At 31.3% G+C, this 22,964-nt stretch overlaps 2 protein-coding genes across 3 annotated transcripts in view; both read left to right on the plus strand.

Annotated features, from left to right (window-relative positions):
• The window catches only part of LOC124362493 (tyrosine-protein phosphatase non-receptor type 13-like), a 55,768-nt gene extending 38,740 nt beyond the window's left edge, over positions 1-17,028 (plus strand). The window contains exons 14-17 of one of the 2 annotated variants that reach the window (XM_046817048.1): positions 3,687-3,808; positions 4,907-5,083; positions 6,430-6,623; positions 16,890-17,028. In XM_046817048.1, the coding sequence (XP_046673004.1) occupies positions 3,687-3,808; positions 4,907-5,083; positions 6,430-6,599 (469 nt within the window). In that variant the 3' untranslated portion in view covers positions 6,600-6,623; positions 16,890-17,028. Of the gene's footprint in view, positions 1-3,686; positions 3,809-4,906; positions 5,084-6,429; positions 6,685-16,889 lie in introns of those variants that run through there. The other variant, XM_046817049.1, reaches the window with a different exon arrangement.
• A 730-nt stretch (positions 17,029-17,758) lies between these two features.
• Positions 17,759-22,964, plus strand: part of LOC124363549 — a 547,333-nt gene continuing 542,127 nt past the window's right edge. Inside the window, 2 exon segments of the mRNA XM_046818800.1 lie at positions 17,759-18,356; positions 18,724-19,695. Coding sequence (XP_046674756.1) covers positions 17,759-18,356; positions 18,724-19,695 — 1,570 coding nt within the window.

A 22,964-nucleotide genomic window follows, 5' to 3' on the forward strand; every position in this document is an offset into this window, starting at 1 on the left:
GTTGAGTAGTTTTCATTATTTATTTATTTACTAGCTGTTACCTGCAGCTTTACACGCAATCTTTAGAACTGAAGTCCTTATATTACTTAGTTAAAGCACTTATGATGTAAAATTATAGAGTTCTATGAAAATTTTAAAACGTAAGTTGGCATACTTCAAGTAGATATTATTTAAGTACATGGTAAATATTATCAGAGTTTAATTAAATTAATTTTTTGGTTCAAATTAATTAATTATATTTGCAATGTCACAGCTGAGTCTGCATTATTATTCTGATCAATAAAATACAAATACACAGATCTCAGAAACCTACTTCGGTCAAAAAGCGTCTATTTCTAGCCTTTATCACATATTTCAGGTCTAAGATATTTCCAGTACCATAGTAGAGTTTGCCTTGTACTGACAAAGAAAAAAAATATATACTTACGTAGGACAGAGAAGCCTACTTCGGTTAGAAAGAGCCTACTTCAGATAATTTTAATGTCACATTTCAGCTTGCAATATTTCCTCGATCAAATTCTAGATACGTTCAAATATGCAGTTCTCGGAAATCTGCTTTAGTCAAAATCGTCTACTATCGGCTTCTGTAATCTATTTTCAGTTTAAAATATTTCCAGGGACATAGTTGTTTGTTTTGTTGTCCTGATGAAGAAAATATACACATATGTAGGACCTATTACGGCCAAGGGGAAGTAATACATACTTCCTATGTACTTTCGGTATAAGGGGGAAATCGTTATTAACTTTATGCAACATTCCAAAATAATCATTACTAAAGTTTTGCGTTACACATGTTTTTTGAACTGTAGCCAGGGAAAGAATGAATCGTTAAGGCATTTTAGTGTTAATTTCTCTGTTTTTCCAAAAGCCACTGTTAAAATGCCATATCACAATGTCAAGGAAGCCCACCAGTTTAAAGTAACTTATGTGAAAACACTCATAACTTTGTTCATTAAGGTTGGTTACATAGCAGTGTTTAAATAATGTTTAAAATGCATTAGATATTTAAATCCGTCACTGGCGCGATCTGGAGTAAAATTTTGATAGTAACTTTTTATTTACTACCTCCATTGCACTACTGATCAAGCACTGTTTAATTGATCAAATTTATATTTTATTTATATCAAATGTTAATTTGATCAAATTTAAATGTAAACAGATGTTTCAGCCAATTTGTTGACAAAACTGAAGGTGTGAAAAGCTGTTTAGTGCCAGTTTAATTTGGATTATGAAAAGTAAAAACTTCAATTTTTCTAAACTCTAAAATATTTCAGGTAACTTTTCTTATATTTTGCTTCATAAAAACCTTTGATGGATTTCAATGAACATTTTACAAAAAGAATAAACCGAATTGGTCCTGCCGTTCTCGAGATTTGCGCTTACCAACACATTTTGCGATTCATTTTTATTTATAAGATAAGAAGATAAGCTTCATTGCAGTACATTTACAAGAAATAAACCCATATTTAATAATCATATTAATCATATCAGTTTAGTTTATTAAATATAAACTTAAAAATAAAATAATTGTTTGTTTTTAAAATTCTATGTGAATTAATAAAAACTTATAATATCAATTTACAATTACACAATAAAAAATATCACAAACTTGAACAATATTGTTTAAAAAATAATTAAAGAAACATAAGACTTTGCATTGCAAATTACACCAAAACCAGCTGCCCCAACAGACAATGTCCAATTACAAGGGGAGCTGTTGACTAAATTAAAAAAAGAATAAATTCATCTAAAAAAAGGAATAAATGCCAACCCATCTAGTTACAAAAAAGAAGTGAGTATAGAATATATTATCCTCAGCTTTTTATAAAGATTAAAACAAAGTATACGAGTAAAATAATGGAGAAATAAAAGAACTATTTCTTTATAATTAAATAAATAAAACTGTGAAATTTAATTTTGCAATTTTGTGATTAAAGTAATTTAATTTTATAAATTGTATTGTGTAAATATAAAAGGCAGTTAAATTATATTATGAACGATAAAAAAATCACTCAGTTACAAATTTAAGGGAAGACACGGGCCCAGCAACCTCAAGTGACAGGCATCAAATTCGCATTAATTATGTATTACCATTAAGAGCAACGACACTTTGCCTCCTGAACTGATACAGACTCCATGTCATGTCAATCTGATCCGAACAACATAGAAACTATGCCGTGCTAGCTTTACCACCACCGTCGGCACATCCCATGGCAACTTTAAGAAATATAAAGTTCTTAAAAATTGTTTTTGCACTTCTTACATAAGTTCAATGTGTATTGCTGAGTAAGGGGACTAAACAAGTTTCAACCCAAAGCCAACTCAAGTTTCAATCAAACTAAGGCTTAAAGGACTTGACAAACGTGTTAGGTTCTTTGAATAGTCTCTTTGTATACGTGATGAAGCCTAACATCTTGTAAGCACTGATGACAATTTTCCCTACAGTCTTTAAATTTCGAGTCGCTCGTTATCAATATGCCCAGATCACAAAATATATCCTCTCTAAGAAGTTTCGTTCCATCAATTTGATATCTGATCACAACTGGCTTTATTTTGTGATGAATGACATAACACAGCATTTTGAAACATTTAACTCTAACTTATTTAGACTACACCATTGAAACAGAGTTTATATAATTTTACAGTATCAAACAATCTTCCATTGTGTTCACGGTATTATATATTTTTAAATTGTCTGCATATACTAAAACTTTACTACTGAAAGAGAAAGAATGGTTGTTTATGAATAGATTAAATAATAAAGATCTTAAATTACTACCTTGTGGAACACTAGATCCTGCAACAAACAAATCAGATTTATTACCTAAATAAGATATATATATATATATATATATATATATATATATATATATATATATATATATATATATATTGGTGTCTGTTTTTGAGATATGAATGAAAAAGTTTTATTCAATCTATAGAAAATCCACAGTAGTTAATCTTTTTTAGCAAAATAACATGATTAACTTTGTATATTTATCCAAACATGAATAAAAAACTGAATACAAAATTGTGACAGCATGATCAACATTACTACAAACCAGTACATTAGCCCACTTTGTAACGGCCATTGCTGCATAATACATATTAAAATCAGTACTTGAAAAATTATATGTAATTTCGTTAGGAGGAACCATACGCCACCTGTCCCTTTTAATGCAAAGACAGACTGACAAGATTGGATGGTGGTAATCTACAGCAACTAGAACATCAGATTCTTGAACAATACTTAGACCAATAACATTACTGATGTGTACATATGAAAATTGTTAAAATGTAAAAATCTTGGTATATTTCACCACCAACATTAAAATTAAAATTAGAGTCTGATATTAACGGAATATTGAAATCTCCAATAGTTGTAATAAATTAGATACCTGCAGTTGGATTGGGAAATAAACGGTAAAAATATGTATTCTACATAATTTATTCTAAATACCATAAACAGATTAGAAATATAGTAGTGGCATTAATGAACTGCAATTAAAACAAAGTAAGTGCTATTTAGAAACATATATTTTTAGGTTATCTAAATTTTACTATATTCATTTTTATTAATTCTATTCTCCAACAAAATATTTTTCTTAGTTCATAAGCTACAGTAAATTGGTTTTTATTTTTAGGTTTTTTTTTACTTATTTAATTAAATGTAATATTGGTGTTAGGTTAAAAAGAGATCACACAAGAGGTCTGGGGATCCAGGTGACAGAGGGCTCTGATGGTGGTGTTTACATTCAGTCCATTGTGCCTGGTGGTGCTGCTGAGAAGTTGGGCCTTGTTTACACAGGTAGGCATTATTGTAGGTTTTCATTGTAAAATGCTCCGAAGGACCAATTGAATCTGGTTACTAGAAGCTATCGTGCTTGGGTACCCTGCTTCCTTAAGTGAAAAACAGTATTAATACCCTTAATTGATTATTAGTAAGATATAATATAAAACCAAGTTTTTCTTTAATCTTAACTTTAAAATTTCTGAAATGCTGACATTGCGCCATGTGATGTCAGCGAGTCGCTGTGAAATGCAACAATCAAGCTGTAAAATGTTAGGTCGCTGTGTACCGCAAATGATATAACATTTATAATTTATGATATTTCTCTATTTATTTTATGTAGCAATAAAGTAGGAAACTGGCACTATTAATTTATCCACATGGCATATTTATTTTTTCCATTTAAAACTCAGTGTGAAAGTGGTTTTATCATGGGAGATCTAAGTAAATTGGCTGTTGAGGTGAATCATAAAAAAAAATATAAATTCTATTAAAACTGTTGTGGTGTGATTAACATTATACTAAGACAGTGGGTAATGGAGAAACTCAATTATTTTTCTTTTACATAGAAAGGTTTGATGTCTGTTGATGGCAAACATTTCTCTCATCCTTCATCTCCCCACGCAGATATAAATGTTAAAAAAATAAGGAAATCGTATGACGACTAATAAAGAGATGATTACGTTATCTGCTATAATTTAGAACCTTAACTAGGGAGTGATGTCGTGTAAAATAGGACCAAGAAGAGCCACTGTGAAGTTTGTATGTAAAACATCTCTATCATGGACGTGCATGATCTGTCCCACAACCACCTGCCTCATTTGTCCCAAGCCTTCTCTTTTCTACAAAAGGAATGGGACATAATATGACACTATTCCGGAAACTTTTGGATACCCCTCAGTAAAAAAAAAATATTTGTTAGTTGATTTTGGGGTTTGGATTAAATTTCTCTGAATTAATTTATACTTATGAGAGTTACTTATGGTTATTTCTAAATTTTAATGAATCATTTCAAATGTCAAATTTGTGTTGGCTTATAATGTTTTGAACTCTCTTGTGTTAATTGTTTTCTATATTTGACAGTACTTTTAATAACCTACACTTATATTTTTATAGGTGATCAAATACAAGCAGTGAACGGCCAGAATATCCTGAGCATGCAATATGCTGAAGCTGTGCAGTTGCTTGCAGAAACACCTGGAGAGCTGGAACTGGTCCTCTCACAAGTCAACAGAGGTCAAGAAGTGGTTCCTCCCCCTCATTCTAGTGACTATGTTCCTGGAGAAACTGCAGGTAACTCATTCATACTGGATTTTGTTCTTACTGTTAACTGTACGAAGTTTCTACTAATTCATCTCTTGTTGTACTATTAATAATAATGAATAATAATTTTTTTCATTCCTTTAGGCAAAGGCGAACATATCTTGTTATTTTCAAACTGTTCTGTGAGTGTAAGGTAGAGGTGAGTTGTTGCAACTGGAAATGCTTTGTTGCAACACTCCCTAACTGCAACGGTTACAGAACCGCGGCAATGTGACATTCAGGGACAGATCCACTCCAGGGCTGTTGCGTACTCATTTCAACAGTTCTGCATCTGGAACAGTCTGACACGCCTCTAGTGTAAGGGGTGCTTAATTCTTGAGTAGGTCACCATTGTTATCTTTCAGTGCATGGCCTGTGCAAAATAATACTCCATAGCTTCACAGGACTATCAATGGCTTAAATTTATATTCTAAAATTAAATATTTGCATTTTCTACTTTTTAATATTTTCCATTTTCTTAAGAGCTAATACAATTTTTCAATAAGATAAATGCTTTCACTGTAATAAAGTATGTTTTAATGCAAGTAAAATTTTTTTCATTTACTTTATTTTGAATATTTATTCATCCTTTTGTGAATGAATGTTGTGGAGAGAGCGATTTAAAATTTCATTCAGTTAAACTATACGGAGGCTAACTGGCTTGTTTTAGGACAATAACAAGGTTAATAAACTTTTGGCAACAAACTGATTTGATGGCCCAATGTCATGTGATATCAATACTAGAGGGATATCTTAAATTGCTTCAGCCAATGGGGAGCAACTCACCTGACTCCCCCTCTCTTGTGCGCCTGCTTCGATGCAGCCAGCTGCAGGCAGCCCATTGAGTGTTTTATATATAAAAATACAAATGTAAAGCAAGTTGATCTAAAAGTGAAATTGTATTTTACATTATGAATAAACAGAGTTATACATATTATACAGTGAAAATTTCCTAAACTAAAAAATTTGAGAGTAAATTCTTGCTAATTTTTGTTTATTTGTAATTTTTTTAGTTTTATAAATATTTCCTTTATAAAATATTTAATGTATATATTTTTTCGTGTCTAGGGTATTTTGAAACTGTTCAAATGTTGAAAACTCAAAATCCTTTTTATAACACTTCAAAAAAGTGTTCAGACTTTGTTTTAATTAAAGGTATATGTTTTTGTTGCCCATATTATAATCTATCAAATTCAAGTTCACAGTAGGAGATATGACTTAGTTCTTGTTTAAATCATACTAAGACTTAAAATACTATTCAGAATCGAATATGCGACTCAGAAATTCTGGATTTGTCATCCATGTCATTCTGTTGTAAAACTCAGATATATATGCAGGTTTGGACCTCCATGCAGCATTGGTGCAGAAGCCCATCGAAGATTCATATCTGCGTGTGATCCGCTATGAGACTGCTACTGAGGCCGAAGAGAAGATGGTGGATACTGCACTTCCTGTCAAAATGGCCCACCACCACACACACTCACTTCGCCCTGGCCCCTACTTATAGCACCATACAATCTCTACATTTGGGGTAGGGGAAACAGTAATCAATGTGTATATTATGATTTTAGATTATGTTTTCATTAACAATTTCAAGTGTTATTTTTTCACTCCCAATCCACACCATCCTTTATGACTTGTATTAGTAGTGTAGAGTATTTATGAACATACTTCCTTATATAAAAAAAAATACAATATATCTGACTGGAAATTATGGGTATTTTTATTGGAGCCAAAAAAAAAAAAATAAAAATTTTTGTTACACATTGTTGAATAAATATTCTTAAGGTTTATTCTATTAAAATTTTAAGAATTAAAATGAAATCACAAAGCATTCCCGCAAAATTTCAAGTCATTGTGAATATTAACAAGAAAATCTATTTTCATGATCAAGAACTAAGTATCTAATTAAAAAATTACAATAGATCTATAATATACTGTTATACTAACCCTAATTTAACATGTGTATTTTATGTTCTGGCAGTTTCTGCAAACGCGGTGTTAACCCGGTGCAGATCGATTTGTTAGTACATAAATACAGAACCACAAGCAAAATATTATTTACAAAACTGTGATCATTTTTTAATTAGGCTACCTATTTATGGGTATTTATACACAAGTACAACAAAATCACGTTTTCACAATCCTTAAATGTAGGTAATGCCGCTCAGCTGTCATTCGTGAATAAAGGCAGCAGACTCGCGTTGCTGCATGAACATAAAATAAAAAATACTCATACTGACTGCAAGTACATTAATATTTGTAAAAGCATTATAATTTGGTTATTAGATGATCTATTTACGGGTTCATAAACAAAATACATCAAAAACACGTTTTAGCAATCTGTAATTTGTGTACTGCCTATCAGCGGTCGTCCACCACAAAAATAAATATAGAAAATATTAAACACAAGTAAAATATTTATAAAAGCCTGTACATTTTGTTGATAGACGATCTATCTACAGGTAGATGATGTAGATAGATACCAATGTGAGAATGCCAAGTGTCTTAACCGGTGAGAGGTCAAGCTCTTAGCACTCCTGCGTATAGGACAAATGTAACATTTCTGTAACTGAATATGACTCTCTAAATTGTAATGATAAGTCATGAAAAATCACAACAACTATGTTAATTGGAGTAAATTTAGTTTATTGCGTACAAATATTAAAAGTCTTAGCTTTAGGATTTTAAAATGCCCAAATATACTAGAGCCGGAAGAAGTCTGCTGAGAGGCTCCTGTGTTTAAATCAGAAGGCTGCACAACGGCAAGGTCCGGAAATGTTAACCATATCTCAACAGGAAGGGTTTTCCCAGTTGTTCTCCTACCGGCTTATGAATATGGTCCCGGAGGTATAGCTTATGAATATGGAGATGAATATAGGACAGGTACTCTTGAGTGTGAAATGGTCCCTGTGCTAAGAAGTTTCTGGCAATGTAGGATCAGCATCCTGAATAATTTGAAAGGATGTGTGTTTGTTACTAGTTTCTTCCTTAACAGTCTTTACAAGTTCCTTGTTGTTGGATCATCAAGGAAAAACTGTTTTTTTTGTATATTCACATGAAATTAATTACATTATCATATGTGTTTTGATTTATTCTACTCTTCATTGACTTCATTGCATATAGACACTTAAGTAGACAAAGCTGTTGCCACTTTGAATAATTAAATTGTTGATGAATATAACATTAGAGTTCATATCCTATAATTGTTGTTTTTAATCCGTTTTATAAATTTAGATGTTTTCATAGAACTTTACATATTTAACCTTTTAAACAATTTATTTCATTGTGTGATAATTTATTGTTCTGGCCAATATGAACAAAGTATGATCATGAATTTCTAAAGTATCAGTAATGCTGTGATTTAAATAATTTGGATACTGGATTTTGTTCTTACTGTTAACTGGTAGCGAGATAGATATTTCCAGTAGGTCTTTATTTTTATTTTCTAGTGTTTCATGATTAATTATGACTTAACTTTATTAACCCTTTGAGTGCCACAGTGTCGCTAATTTTGACGGTACGAAAAGTGCATAAAGTGCCAGCGTCGCCAATTTTGACGTTTTGTATTTCGATAATATTTTATATAGTACAAGATTATTTTGGCCAAATAATCAGACGGTTGTATTCAATATGTTCCAAACTATCAATAAATACGAGTTTTATGTTGTTTCTCTACTATTTTATCTGTGAAACTTATGTTGTTTGGGTACTTATCAAGAAGCCACTATTTTTGGACGAGTTTTCCTTATCGGGGACCAAATAAATTACAGTATTAAAAACAACTGACTTTATTTAACTTATTTTGGAATTTACAAGTTATTATGACCATCAATTAAATCAAAAACTATAAGAACATTTCATTATTCGAAAATGTCAGGTCATTCGTGTGTCTATTTGGAGCCGATTTGGAGATAGGAAGTATGACTCATCAAGTATTTTTCGATTCATTATGGAAGAAGGAATGTATAATGAAGTTTATTTTGATCTCTGATAAGGAAAACTCGTCCAAAAATAGTGGGCTGTGATAAGTATCTGTACAATGATTCTGTCTTCCAGATGAGATTCTGTCTTCCAGATGATTCTGTCTTCTAGTCACGCGACGTGTAGCGAAGAGTACCGTGTTGCGTAACAGCCTTTCTTGTTGTTTATGTGCCGATAACCAAGCATTTGAGTAAATACAGAATAAAATAGTAACTTATACAGTATTTTACTGTATTTCTTTACAAAAGTAATGTATGATTTGAGTTGTGTTCAAGCGAAAAACGTGAATTTTCAGTGTAAAATTATTAGGGTTATTATTTAGTAAATGTAAACTTTTATGTAAATATGTTAGCAAGTATTTGTTTCTAAATGTACTAATCATATTTATTTGTGTTGTATTAATGTTTTATTAGATTTATTGGGAAAACTACATCATTACTAAGTAATTTCTAAACTCTGACAAATGAAGTACAGTTTATAAAATGTCGGTACCGGGCAGCATTTTGTTAATACATACAATGCCATGTTTTTTAAAATTCTAGAATAAGATATTACACATGGGTTTTATTTAGAATCATATTGCCTTTATCATGGTATAAAGAAAAAAAATCTTAAAAATACCGTATACACACAAATTAGGTCAAAACTTAAATTTTTATATTTTTATAGATAAAATTTTATTTTTAACGATATGTATCATATTCTGCATTTAATAAGAAAAAAAGCAACAACAAAATGATGGAAATCTGTTTGGTAGTTATTTTACAACAGCCTTTTTCCCAAAAGCTTACAAATATGCGAAAAACAGCATGGCACTTTATGCATATGCCTTCGGAAAATACCCGTGGCACTCAAAGGGTTAATTTAAGTCTGTAATATAATAAATTTTATATTACAGACTTAAATAATATTTAAGTCTGTAATATAAAATTACTAGACTTAATTTTATATTACAGCTAGTAGGCATAAATTTTTTGTGCATAAGAGTTTTCAGGAAAAATAATGTTTTTTAAATATAACATTGAGGCTGATGAAAGACATCAGTGGGGCTAGAGTATTCCATTGGCTAGAGTATACCCAAAGCTCTCAAGACAAGGTTGCTGGTGAATTCAGTATATTTCCAAGGTTACCATTATGCTGCTGAGGTAAGAGTTCTTGACAAATATGTTGTATATACAATAATTCTTTAAGTTTTGTAAAAATTAAAGCTACAACTGAAAAAATATTTAGCTTTATTATATTTAGTTTTATCCTACGGTCACGTAATACATGACAACTGGTAGAGCGTATACATTAGTTATTTAGTACTATTTATTTAATCTGTTAACACTCACTTTAAGTGATTCAGCCACAGATACACAGAAAATTGTAATTTTGATTTAGTAAGTCATACCTTTCACCATGTATTCCATATGGACTGTCTGGGTTGTTCTTAAAAGTTGAAATCGATTATAATTTTTTTCATTATTGCAAGTGTGAATGACAATGTGTATATAGTATAACTCCAGCTATGCTTGGTTTCATACATTGTTCATCACACAAGTCTAAACTATGCTTCAATAATCCTGTGAAACATAGAAAAAGTTAATTTTTACAAATAGAACTTAAAAAATAAATATTACAAAATTTTTAAGAAATTATGAGTTTTAAATTTGTAAAAGTTATTTTAGTTTCAGTGTGGTAAAATATAGTTATACATTTGAAGCATATCACACAAATAATACAGTAATTGGTCTTATTAAAATTAATGTTCACTTGTTCATATCATCGAGCTTCATAAAATAATAAATGATCCTTGAATGAAAAAATTGGATATTCCAGACTGTTTCTGAAATCCCAGCTGTACCAGTTTACCAAAGTCTGTAGTGCTTCTAGAAATATCCGATAATTTATTTTGTCCCATTTATTTCCAAAAATTCATTCCAATTTCGCTTTAATCCTGAATATGTTCAGACTTTACTGATATTTTAAATTTAAGTTATTCCAATTTTTAAGTTTCCTACTCTTTGACACACTTGGAAATACCCAAAGATTGATTGGTTGATTATGTCTTCCTAACTTTACTATCTTATGTGAAAACTGAAGTAATAAAAACTTAAGCTCAGTGTTGTAACGAACAATAGTTTCTGCTGACATCAGTTTTGCCCAAAGCTACTGTTGCAGAGAGGGTAGCCTGGTATTGATCAGGTAGAGAATCATCAGTGAAGCCCCACAAGCTCTCCCTTCCTCTGTCATTAAACTAATCTGCAGTGATTAGCTGACAACTAACATTGCACTGCAGGGAACTACCATCGTCTGCAGTCGGTGTGTACGTGCGGTTGTGTTATAGTTTTGCACTGTACGGTAAACATATCTTGCGCAAATACTGGTGTATAGGGACGGACTAATCCTCATAAGCCGATAACTCAATAAACAGGACTTGCTGTTGAGTCATCAGTAGCACGGCGGTGTCAGCTGCCTGTGCTGCGCGAGTTGTGCGTGGTGTGCGTGTAGTATGTGGTGCGCGTGTCGGTGTTCTCACTTCTTGGAATAGTTCATAGTTTTCACATTCTTGCCGTTTCAATATGGATAACCCTTGTTGGTCATCTGGTAAGAATTTAATACAACTTACATGAGCTATAAGTAAGTAGTCAAAAGAGTTAGGTGGGTGGTTTGGCTACTACAGGGAATGTTTTATCTGTCTGTATCAATATTTTATGAAGGAGCTGATAAAAAGTATGTCCATAAATACATTCTTGTCCAAAAGTAGGGTTGTTTCTTGCTAAAGTTTGGTAACCCTGACCAAATAAATAAGAGGTGACTTTTTGAAGTCTCTCTCTAATAGTCGTTTTCTATGTTGAGAGCATAAGCTGATTCGGCTGTGTAAACTTTTACATTATTTCTCATTTATCTGTAGATTTTTTCTATTTTCCTACAAAGGCCAAATTTCCTTTATGGTTTAGTTGGAAGAAAGATAAATTTCATATGTGCTGTTATCTCGAATTATTATGAAGATTGTATTTTCTTCTATACTTCTAAAACTTTCAAACAACCGCTTTTATGGGAAAAAATAACAGTAGCTTTAAACTGCTTAAATATGTTGTCTCAATTCTATTTTATGTTATAAAATAACCCAGACCAAAATTTTATACAATTGCAAATGGCCTCCATCCTGAAACTTTCTATTGGTTGAGACAAGCCAAAAAACTTACCCAAACATTGTATAACTTCAGTTTGAATTGGCTATAGATTATGCTAATCATGTGTTCACTATTATTCTTGTAATGATACTGTATATTATTCAAAGGTTTGTATCGTCGTTATAAATAAAACTTTACGACAGAATAAACATGTAACAAACGAATTCTAAAAGTTTTTTTTACTGAAAAAAACTGAAATAAACAATTCCTTTGAAAGTACATATAAATTTGATCGTTATAAGAAAATATGTTAACAAACATAATTTCTGGTTGATTGTAACTAAATCATTATTTTCATTTTTAGAAACAAATATACTATTATTTGACAAAATGTATGTTACAATTATTGGAAAATTGTGAGTTTTCTTTTATAAAAATTAATAGAAAAAAAATGTATCTTTCTAAGATCTTTGTTCTTAAGGTTTCACGTTTTCTAAGTTTTGTAACTAATGCTAAGTTTTGTAAACTATTATACCTTCAGTAAGTAACTCTTTTTTAACTTATTACATTTAAACACATAAAACCAATTTTTGTGAGGTCTTTTGATAGCAAGGCTATCTTTGTCACAAAAGTCTGATGAAGATAGCCTTGCTATCGAAAGGCCTCACAAAAATAAAAGTATTAAATATTGGTTTTATGTTTTAAATGTAATAAGTTAACTGTAGCCAATATAAGCTCCATCTTCAACATTTCAACACTTATTTTAGTTATTTATGACTGGAGGAAATCATATTATTTTATAATCAATTCTGTGACAATTTTACTTCTTATTTTCTTTTGGGTGTAAAAAATGAGGGTGTTGTGTCAATAGGTTTATTAAGCATGAACTCTCTCACTTGCAAAAATATTTCTTTTGCCTGGCTGTTAAGTTTTTCCCTGCTTTTAGTCACCTTGGACACAAATCTTTACATTATAACTTGCACTTAACCAACAAATACCCACAGTAAGCAAATACAGTAATCTTCCATTAATCCGGCATGGACAGGACCAAAGCCTTGCCGAATTATCAAATATGCTGGGTTATTGGAGCATATATATTAGATAAATAATATAGACATAATAAATAAATAAAAAATCACAATAAAATACATGTTTATTATTCAAATAAAACCTTAAATAAAATCTCGATATATGTGGATCTATGAGAAAAATTGGGTGGAACATGGTTAATGTCAAGGCGTGTTCATCTCAGTTAATCATAGCCACAGTTTCAAAACCTTCATTCTGTCAAGCATTTGAGTAAAAATAAGAGTTAAGTGTTTTCTTTATTAAGTGACATTAACTTTATGAGCCATATCACTAGTTAATCACAATCCAATCACTCACAAGCTTTATAGAGCACTTTAGCTGTACTGCAGTTATTAAGAAGTTATTACTGTACACCAAAACTAAATAGCAGACTGAGAAAATGACAACTAAGTGTGAATGTATAACAAGACGACACATCGGCAACTGGTTATACAGGCTGACAGCAGACAGCCATGGTCAGTCATTTGAATTGAGTCTAATTGATATCACCTGAATATGACACGTAGCCTATTCTTGTCACCTGCACCGCATAAACGATGTGTCCACCACGAACGGAAAAAAAGTCGTGTATAAATTATTGATGTTATGCGTTATTCAGGAAAATGTTACTTTTGCCAAAAGGTGTGCTGGATTACCAATTGTGCCAAACTAAAGGATGCCACATTAATGGAATTTTACTGTACTTAAAATAAAAACTTAAATTTAAAGTAGGTCTACTAAGTTACAAGCAATTTTCATGAAGACCACAAACCAACATGGAGCGATCAGCTAAGTCGTAGCAGATGAACTGACTGACAGACAACAATAGATAGTAGAGCTCTGTGTAAACAGCTGACAGACGATAACATGTCCAGTTGTCTTCCTCTGACTATAATTCACCACTTGCGCACGACTTTGAGCTTATATTTGCAGAACTTTCTTTACAATAGTCTCGCCCACTGCCACTCTCCCAGCTGAATCTACTGTTATAAAAATTATACGATCGAGCCTGTACAAGACCTCCAGATACATTTTTTATTTTGAAGGCCAGACAGAAAGTTAGGTACAAGGTTGGCAACAGTGATAAAAGTGAAGCTTGAATTTCAGTTTAGATTTTAATTCAGCAAAACTCAACACTTTTTGTGAGGTTAAATTAATAGAGTAATCAAATAACACGGCTTTAAGCTAATAGTGTTAGTTTTAGCTTCAGTAAGTTAAATTTTTGTCATTCAGTTCTTCCATACCATCAAAGTGTAGTAATGTTTCAATGTTTTCAAGAAATCATATGTTTTTGTAAAATATCCAGCTTTGTTTTTGAGAAGAATTAAAGTATCATCTGGTGTAAAATACATTGTGTGGTAGCTGAAGGACAGGTTATTAACCCATTGGCCTTGTATCATGGAACGGTTCCATGACAGCTAGTCTGGGCTTAAAATTTATATCACGGAACCGTTCCGTGACAAGTACAGCGCCATCTAAATAATTTTTTTTGTAACTCCTTTTTCGACCAAATATTAGTATAAATTAGACTAATATTGTTGTAACACATAAGAAAAACTGCAATACTACAGTTAATTGAAATTTAAATGAATAATATACTATAAGAATATTAGTGTACTACAAGAGAAAAAAATCAATATTCTTGGAATTTTCAGTATTTAGAAAAAATATTTATTCTGACAAACTATGCATATATATGTTTTATATATATATATATATATATATATATATATATATATATATACACACACATATTCTAGTATTGCTAGGTAGAGAAATACATTTCAAATTAAATAAAAGCGACAATGGGATATTTTATTTTATATTATTTGAGTAAAAAATTAAAAAATTCCAAAACCTTTTTAGTTTGTACAGCATTATTATTTTTAAATTATGACCAAATATATCACTATCTATTTATTATTAAAGGCCATTTCATGTTAATCCCAAAAGATATAAAATATAACCAAATAACTTGACAAATAAATTTTTTATACACATCTAACAAAACTCTTACGTTTTTATCATTTTAATGGGATAACTCCAGTTGAGCTGATAGTAAAAATATGTATAAGCCAATGGGTTAATGAAATTAAAATTAAAATTAGTCCCTGAATTTTTTAGGAAATTGTATCTTTATTCATTCCACCTAAAATTAATTCTTTATCAGTTTTTGTAAACCTCTGTTATTTGTTTCTAATCTTAAATATAAGATGTTAACTAGAAATGTGTATTTATAAGGTATTGTTAATCCTTCAATAGAAAAGATATTAAATGCTACATTGTAGCAGGTAGTAGGTAGACATCCATTTTGCTTATAGAATGAACTGGTTATGAAACGGAGTGATGTCTCATATTATAAAAGCACTAACCTTTGTATGTAAATAAATTCTGGGTGTCACAAAAATATTACAAATTACATTTAATTATTACATTGAAATATTTTACAAATTTGCTGGTTTCATTATTTGTGCTGATATGTATATACATCAAATGGTACTTGGGATTTTCAAATATTATTTCCAAGCCTCTTTTTGTAGTCCAAAAGTGCTTCAGAAAGAAAGAAGACAATAACAAGCAAAAATATTTTCATGGTGATAACAGCATATTATAAATACAAGGAACAATGGCACATTTGTTTACAATGCAATATCAAAACAAGTGACATCAACAGTCACAGAACAGTCTGTTACCCCTCCTCATCCCATCTATATCCAAAGAGCGAGTTGCAACATTGTCTGGTAGCCAATAGACAAAGATGTTTGGAACACCTTGTACATATGATTGTTGGTTTCAACAGAAAAACAAGGAGTATGCCATCAGCACTTAAACCGATTGTTGGCTGCAGACATAGATATATGCCGACGGGGCTTAGGGGGTTGATGTAAAGGGTAGGGGTATATATAACATGTGATATGAATAAGCGATTTCAAACAGAATCCAAAAATCGTGAATGATCAGAAACATTGTTTGGTATTTTGATTCTTAAATAAAAACAATGACAAAAAATGTCTTATCTGGCTATTCTTATTTGGTCATTAAATAAGCAACACCAATTTTGGGAAAGAGAGAATTTTATTTAAATTTCAATAAAAGAATGAGTGCATGGTATTACTTTTATAAGCATTAATTCAAATTTTAGTACTGATAGTTCACAATATTAAATTTTCAACCTTAAAAACTGTTGTTTTGTATAATGATGAGATAAAGTTTTGTGTGAATGCTGTTGGATTGAATTGTTTGTGTTCATCAGTTTGATGAGTCACAAAATGGAATTTTTAGTTTGTACCCCTGAAATTAGTATAACGAGATGTAACATAAAATAAGTATTTGAAGTAACTTAATATAAAAACATTTTAATATTTTTAATTTTATTTTTATTTTTATTACAAATAATGTTAATAGAAGTTATTTTATTTCTACCTAAGAAGTACATCTTTTTCTTCTGTAATTTGACATACAATTAGCATAATTATTGTTTCTTTCATTCAGAAATCAAATGACCGACTGACTACACATCATAGTTAGCAGGACATCCAATGAGTTTAATTTTTAAATTATTAAAGGTAACCTTGTTAAAAATTGAAGTACAGTAGCCTAAAATTGTATTTTGTTCTGTTTACCAGGTTTTGAAAGAGGTGATATGAATCCTCCAGTGCCTGCTCCCAGATACAAGAGGAAGTTGATTACTACTGAAGATTCCAAACATAGATCAAACAAGCAGAACACTAGTATGAATGAGCATGCAGTTAACATAATACCTCCACCCCGAAGAAAAAATAGATCCCAAACATATCAACAGACTAACACTTTGCTGTTCACACTTGAAGACATAGATAGTAGTATTTTTCAAAAAGACAGTGAAAAGGATAACAGGGTAAAATACTCGCTTGACTGCAGTGCTGATACCGAGAAGAATAACCTCAGCAATCTTACTCTTACTGCTTGCAATAAAAATGATATTTTTGAAGAATCTGTACATCACTCAGATAATTTATCCCAAGAAGAGATTTTTGCAAAAGGTATTGAATTAGCTTCAGAAGTTAAAGGGTTTCGAGAGAAATCTCATGTAGACAAATATTTAGAACTAGATAAAGTAATAAACACATTAGATAACAATACTAACAGCAGTAAATCTGAGAAATATGATGCTTTTGAAGAATCTAGCACTAGTAATATTTTTGAGAAATTTATAGAAGACAGGGTAGTAGGTATTCCCTTAGAAACAACAGAAGATACACTTAGAACAAGTCCAGTTGAACAACAACTGCAGAATTTTGATGAGGATAAGAATACTGAAAAAAACAGGGTACATAATAGTTTTTCTGAAAATTCTGCTACGATTGTAGGTGTATATTATAAACCAGAATATAGCTCGTTAGGTGAAATAAGTAAGGAAGCACTAGTGAATCAGATGATAAGCAGTGAACTGGATTCTATGTTTAGGTTGTCTTCTAGGATTGATGATGGGAACAAAACAACTATTATTGTGCCTATGTGTGAATCAAAGAAAGTAAACAACAAAATTATTACCAAAGACTCTGAAGAGGATGATAGTGGGGTTTACTTTTCTGATACAAAATCACCACCACATCGAGGAACAAATGTAGAGAGCAACACTCCTGATTTAGAGAAGGAAAGTAAACCTGTGAATAAAGATAATGAACTTGAGTTCTACAAAACACTTTCATGTAATAATGGTGATACCTTTGACAATAAAACTCAAGAAGATCTTGGGCCACAAAATTATAGAAAAATGTTGGACCACTTTGAAGCTCAGACTGTAAATGCTTTTCATGAAGAAATTTTCACTCGTCTTTCTCTGAATGATGAAGAAATAAACAAGAATAAAGTAGTTGAGGACTGGCTTGACAGTGGAGCATATCTATCGAAAAAGAAAAACAGCAGTTTTTCACAGTATCTTAAAACTATGCTCGAACCAGAGAGCAGTGTGGGTTCACTGTCACCATATACTCTCAGTGTACTTGATGAAGATGACAGGTCTGACAATTTTTCTGATGATTTAAAAGGAACCAAGGAGATAGAGGAAGTAGACAAAAGGGACTCTATTCTTCAAGCCTCTACTGTTTCCAGTAGTTTAAAACATACTCATGAAAATAGATCTGTAGCTCCTAGCGATAACATAGGTTTTATTGTTGATATGAATAATGTAAATAAGCATAATGTATATAATGATTGTATTAAAGTTACCCCCAATGACTATGAGTGTATGAATACATCAGATAAGTTCAACAGTTATACAGACAATTTTGAGTTTTGTGAAGGAAGAAGTTTTGTTGATATGACACTGTCAAATTCAGACTGCAATGTCCTTCCTGAAAAAGGCAATGACCTTCAAAGCTTTGTAGCAAAGCTTGTTGAGCTGAAAGATGGTGATGATTACAAGGATAATAGCAATGATGAACAAAATGAATGTGATTATTATAATACAACTAGCAGTGTTGGATTCTGTCCCACTTAATGCTGAAGATGACGTACCTATTCCAACTATCAAAAATGGTGTTGTCAACTCTCTAGTTGCATATTTTGAAGCAATTAACAATCAAGAAGTAGAGACAAGTTGTGAAAATGGGTTTGCTCTTGGAGAAGAGGTGGAATCTGTAAGTTTGTCAGATCATGATAACAATGACAACACTAATGAGCTTGAAACATTAATACAATTAAACTCTTCAGTATTTAGTAAAATGCCTACTGATGTAAATTTATCAGCAAGTTTCTTTGATAATCAAGAAATGGCAAATGATCAGTTTAATTTTGAAGAAGAAAACATTCAATCTGTTATTAGTGGCATTGCAATGAAGGAAACTAGAGAAACTAAAGATTTTTTTAAAGACTCAGTCAATTGGTCAGTAGCTGATGAAATAGTAAAAGAAAACGCTGGACTATCTTTTGAAGATGTGCAGAATACACAAAATACTATATTTGAAAGTAAAACTGAAAGTATTAATGTCATCACTATTGACACGCTAAATGGAATTGGATATGATGTGGGTTTTGAAGAAAATATTGATGAAGAGCAAACATGCTCAATTGTAACTGAATCAGATAAATTGTGTGATAGATCCTTTAATAGTCCGAGTGTTTCTAACTACATTGTTAATGTAGAAAATACTTTTGATGTAAGAACTGAAAAAGAGAAAGATTGTCCAAGTGTTTCTCCAGATGAAGATTTTTCCATTTCTTCAGATATTCTCAATGTATACGCTGATAAAATTACAGGACCTGTTGAATGTGATGATAATCCCGAATTGAACTGTACCAGAAAGATGATAGACCCTACTGCTAGTTACATATTCAAGCCGACAAGGATACCTGTTATTGTCTTGTCTGAAACTGATGTCAGGCTGAGTCCTGTCGGTTCCATCGAGCTACACCCTGCAGAAAGCGTCTTGCAAAACAATGAAGGGCCAGGTAAGAATATTAGTTTTTATTTATATTTTTGTGACAAACCCCAAGTTGTTATAAAATCAAAGTGATTTACATACCAAATATAGGTTTTTTGTTCACTTTGATTCTTTAGAATGACCACAGCATTGAATTCAGATAGTGTTTTATCAGTTTCATTCGTCAATGTCAGTTATGTAAAAAGTGTATTTAAAATCACACACTCAAAACAGAAAATAAATTGATGCTGCTAGGTATTACAACACCGGAAATTTCACAGAGCATTGTTATTTTACAAACAAAGGTGTCGGTCACATAAAATTCTGAGCAAAATCAATAACCTATATGGAATAGCAAACTAGTTTTTTTAGCTCTTATCTTCATTGCCAGATTATGTGAAATTATCCCAGTCATAAGACTTGACTCCAAGAATTATTAAAAATCGTATGCAACTTGAATTTTTCCATTTAAACTACCACTGACTCCATGTAGAACATCTCTATTAGGTAATAAAGAGTCATTATGATAAAAAAAAGATAACATGTCCAATTATTTGTAATGTGTAAGTTTTTATAAATCAACTGTAAAATATTATCAAGCCTCCCAGGACCTCTCTGTGATGACCAACTTCATAGACATGCTATATTGTAAAAATGTTTGTAAACGATGGAAAGAAATTTTAAACTAGTTCTAAGGAAATTTTAATTTTGTTACAAGAAAATAGTCATAATGAAATGTGACAAATGATGTAGCCTAACTCATGCCAGCCCTGTGACAATGTTAGTGCTTAATGTGGGACAACAATAAACGTTCTGGATTCTTGATTACAAATTAACTGAGGAACTATTTTTGGAAAACCAATCACGCCAATCTCCGAAACATTTTATAAAACTGAATGGCTTGCTAAAGGATTTAATTTTATAATTTTTATCACTGTTTTACACAGTTTCTCCCTGTTCAAAAACGATTACAAATAATGGAGCTGTTTATTGTAATTATTTTGTCTTGGATATTATGAATTTTTAAAAGGTTAATAAATTTGTATGTTATTGTTAATAATTATTTGAAGAATAGTTAACTCTTAATTTTTGGAGATTTGAGATTGAGATTCAATCTGCTGCTCATGCATGTAAAAATATACAGGATGTAAATTAAGATCTGATACACTGTGATATATTCCCAATGGATTGAGATATTGAAGTACATCTTTGTGCTTATTTTTTTGGAGAATAAGAAATCCCCCTCCTTTTCAAAGGAGGGTAGAAGGAGGTAACTTTAAATTTTCAAATTGCAACCACCACCCTGTGACATGTTCTTTAAAGGCCAATTAAAAATAAACATATTGATACTAAGAAAACATCTCTATGACGTTTCTAGTAAAAGTTATGGGCAAATAAAATAATCTTTTGGGACAATGACAATGTCTTGCGCTTATGAAACAATGCATACTATCTTTCAGTAAGACTTTGAGGTGCCCAGCTTATCCCTTTATATAGTATCTAATTTTTGTGTTGTACATAGTTTTGGTAAGAGGTGTCTTTTTCTTAGGTGGAATTACAATGTAAGGGGTTATTTGCCCATAACTTTTGCTAGGAATGCCATAGAGAAATTGTCCTCATGTTATTGTGTTTTTTTTTTTTTTAGTAGATCTTTAAAATCTTTCTTGACATATCACAAGATAGGGGTTGCAATTTGAAAACTTAAAAGTTACCCCCCTACCCTCTTTAAAAATGGGAGGGGGAATTATTTCATTCCTATAAAAATCCAAAAAGTATTTTAATAAGTATGGTAAAGATTGATATCTCAATCCCTTTTGGAATATATCCAGGTGTATCAGGACTTAATTTACACCCTTTATAACCCTTTTGGCAGTATTCTTAACAATGTGGAATGTAATTTCTTCATGTGCTCAAAGGAATAAGGTTATAGGAATTAAGCAATCTGCAAAATAATAAAAAACATGTTTAATTTTTATGTACAATTATCTAAACCAATACAAGTTACCATTATAAACATTGGAATGATACAAAACTACCACTTCCAGCACAGTAAATTGCTGTAAAAAGGGTGTAGTGATTTTTTGGTACCAATTTCTATTGACAATGTTTTACATTGGAATGAGTCTTCTTGGGCATTGAATGTTAAAAATAGCCCAGGTTTAAATGTGGAAAACTGCACAATCAACGCAGGTTGAGAATATATGGCTACCATTCCTTCCACCCAGTACAGGTGCTATTAGATAAATCTACGTAACTTTTAATGGCTCTTATATATTCTCTTCTAATTCATTCTAAATGCATAAGCATAACTTAGTTTCCTGCTACATGTATTCTTAAAATTCACGTACTTAAATGAAACTACAAAGTTATTGTGAAAAGCCTTGTTTATTGATACCTATATATATAAAATACCAAATTTGGAAGCTTTGTATTATCATGAAGCAAATTGGTTGTATTCTGGAAAATCAATCAAATGCCTCTGTTCTTGAAAAGATTGAACAACTTAAAATAAGATGTTTGCTTTCTTGTTTCTAAATTTTTCCTAGGATGTTCGAATCAGATAACATAATTACACATTTATATGACACTCAAGTGCATGACAGACGGTAGAAAATTCAAATTCACATGATTTTTTCTTTAAGTCAGTAGATCCCAAACTGCATGAAATAAAATTAGTTGACCACCAGTTTAATTTCGCAACAAATCCTTAATTTTTATTCCAAATATCATATGCTATTTCATTTTATTTCCTATACTACACTTCACACTATTGCAGCTGCTCAAAATACTAATTAACCCATTCACTGTGGCATGAGACATATACTGACTGACTTGAGAACAGTCACAGTAGTAGCTAGTTGTATGTCACCATTAATGTAATCTAACTCTCATAGTGATGCTCTATCTATATTATATTTTGTTGAACACCTTCACTATGGCATGGGACATATACTAACTGACTTGAGAACAGTCACAGTAGTAGCTAGTTGTATGTCACCATTAATGTAATCTACGTAACTCTCATAGTGATGCTCTATCTATATTATATTTTGTTGAACACCTTCACTGTGGCATGGGACATATACTAACTGACTTGAGAACAGTCACAGTAGTAGCTAGTTGTATGTCACCATTAATGTAATATACGTAACTCTCATAGTGATGCTCTATCTATATTATATTTTGTTGAACACCTTCACTGTGGCATGGGACATATACTAACTGACTTGAGAACAGTCACAGTAGTAGCTAGTTGTATGTCACCATTAATGTAATCTATGTACCTCTCATAGTGAT

Source organism: Homalodisca vitripennis, chromosome 5 (genome assembly GCF_021130785.1).
Source record: "Homalodisca vitripennis isolate AUS2020 chromosome 5, UT_GWSS_2.1, whole genome shotgun sequence".
NCBI lineage: Eukaryota > Metazoa > Arthropoda > Insecta > Hemiptera > Cicadellidae > Homalodisca > Homalodisca vitripennis.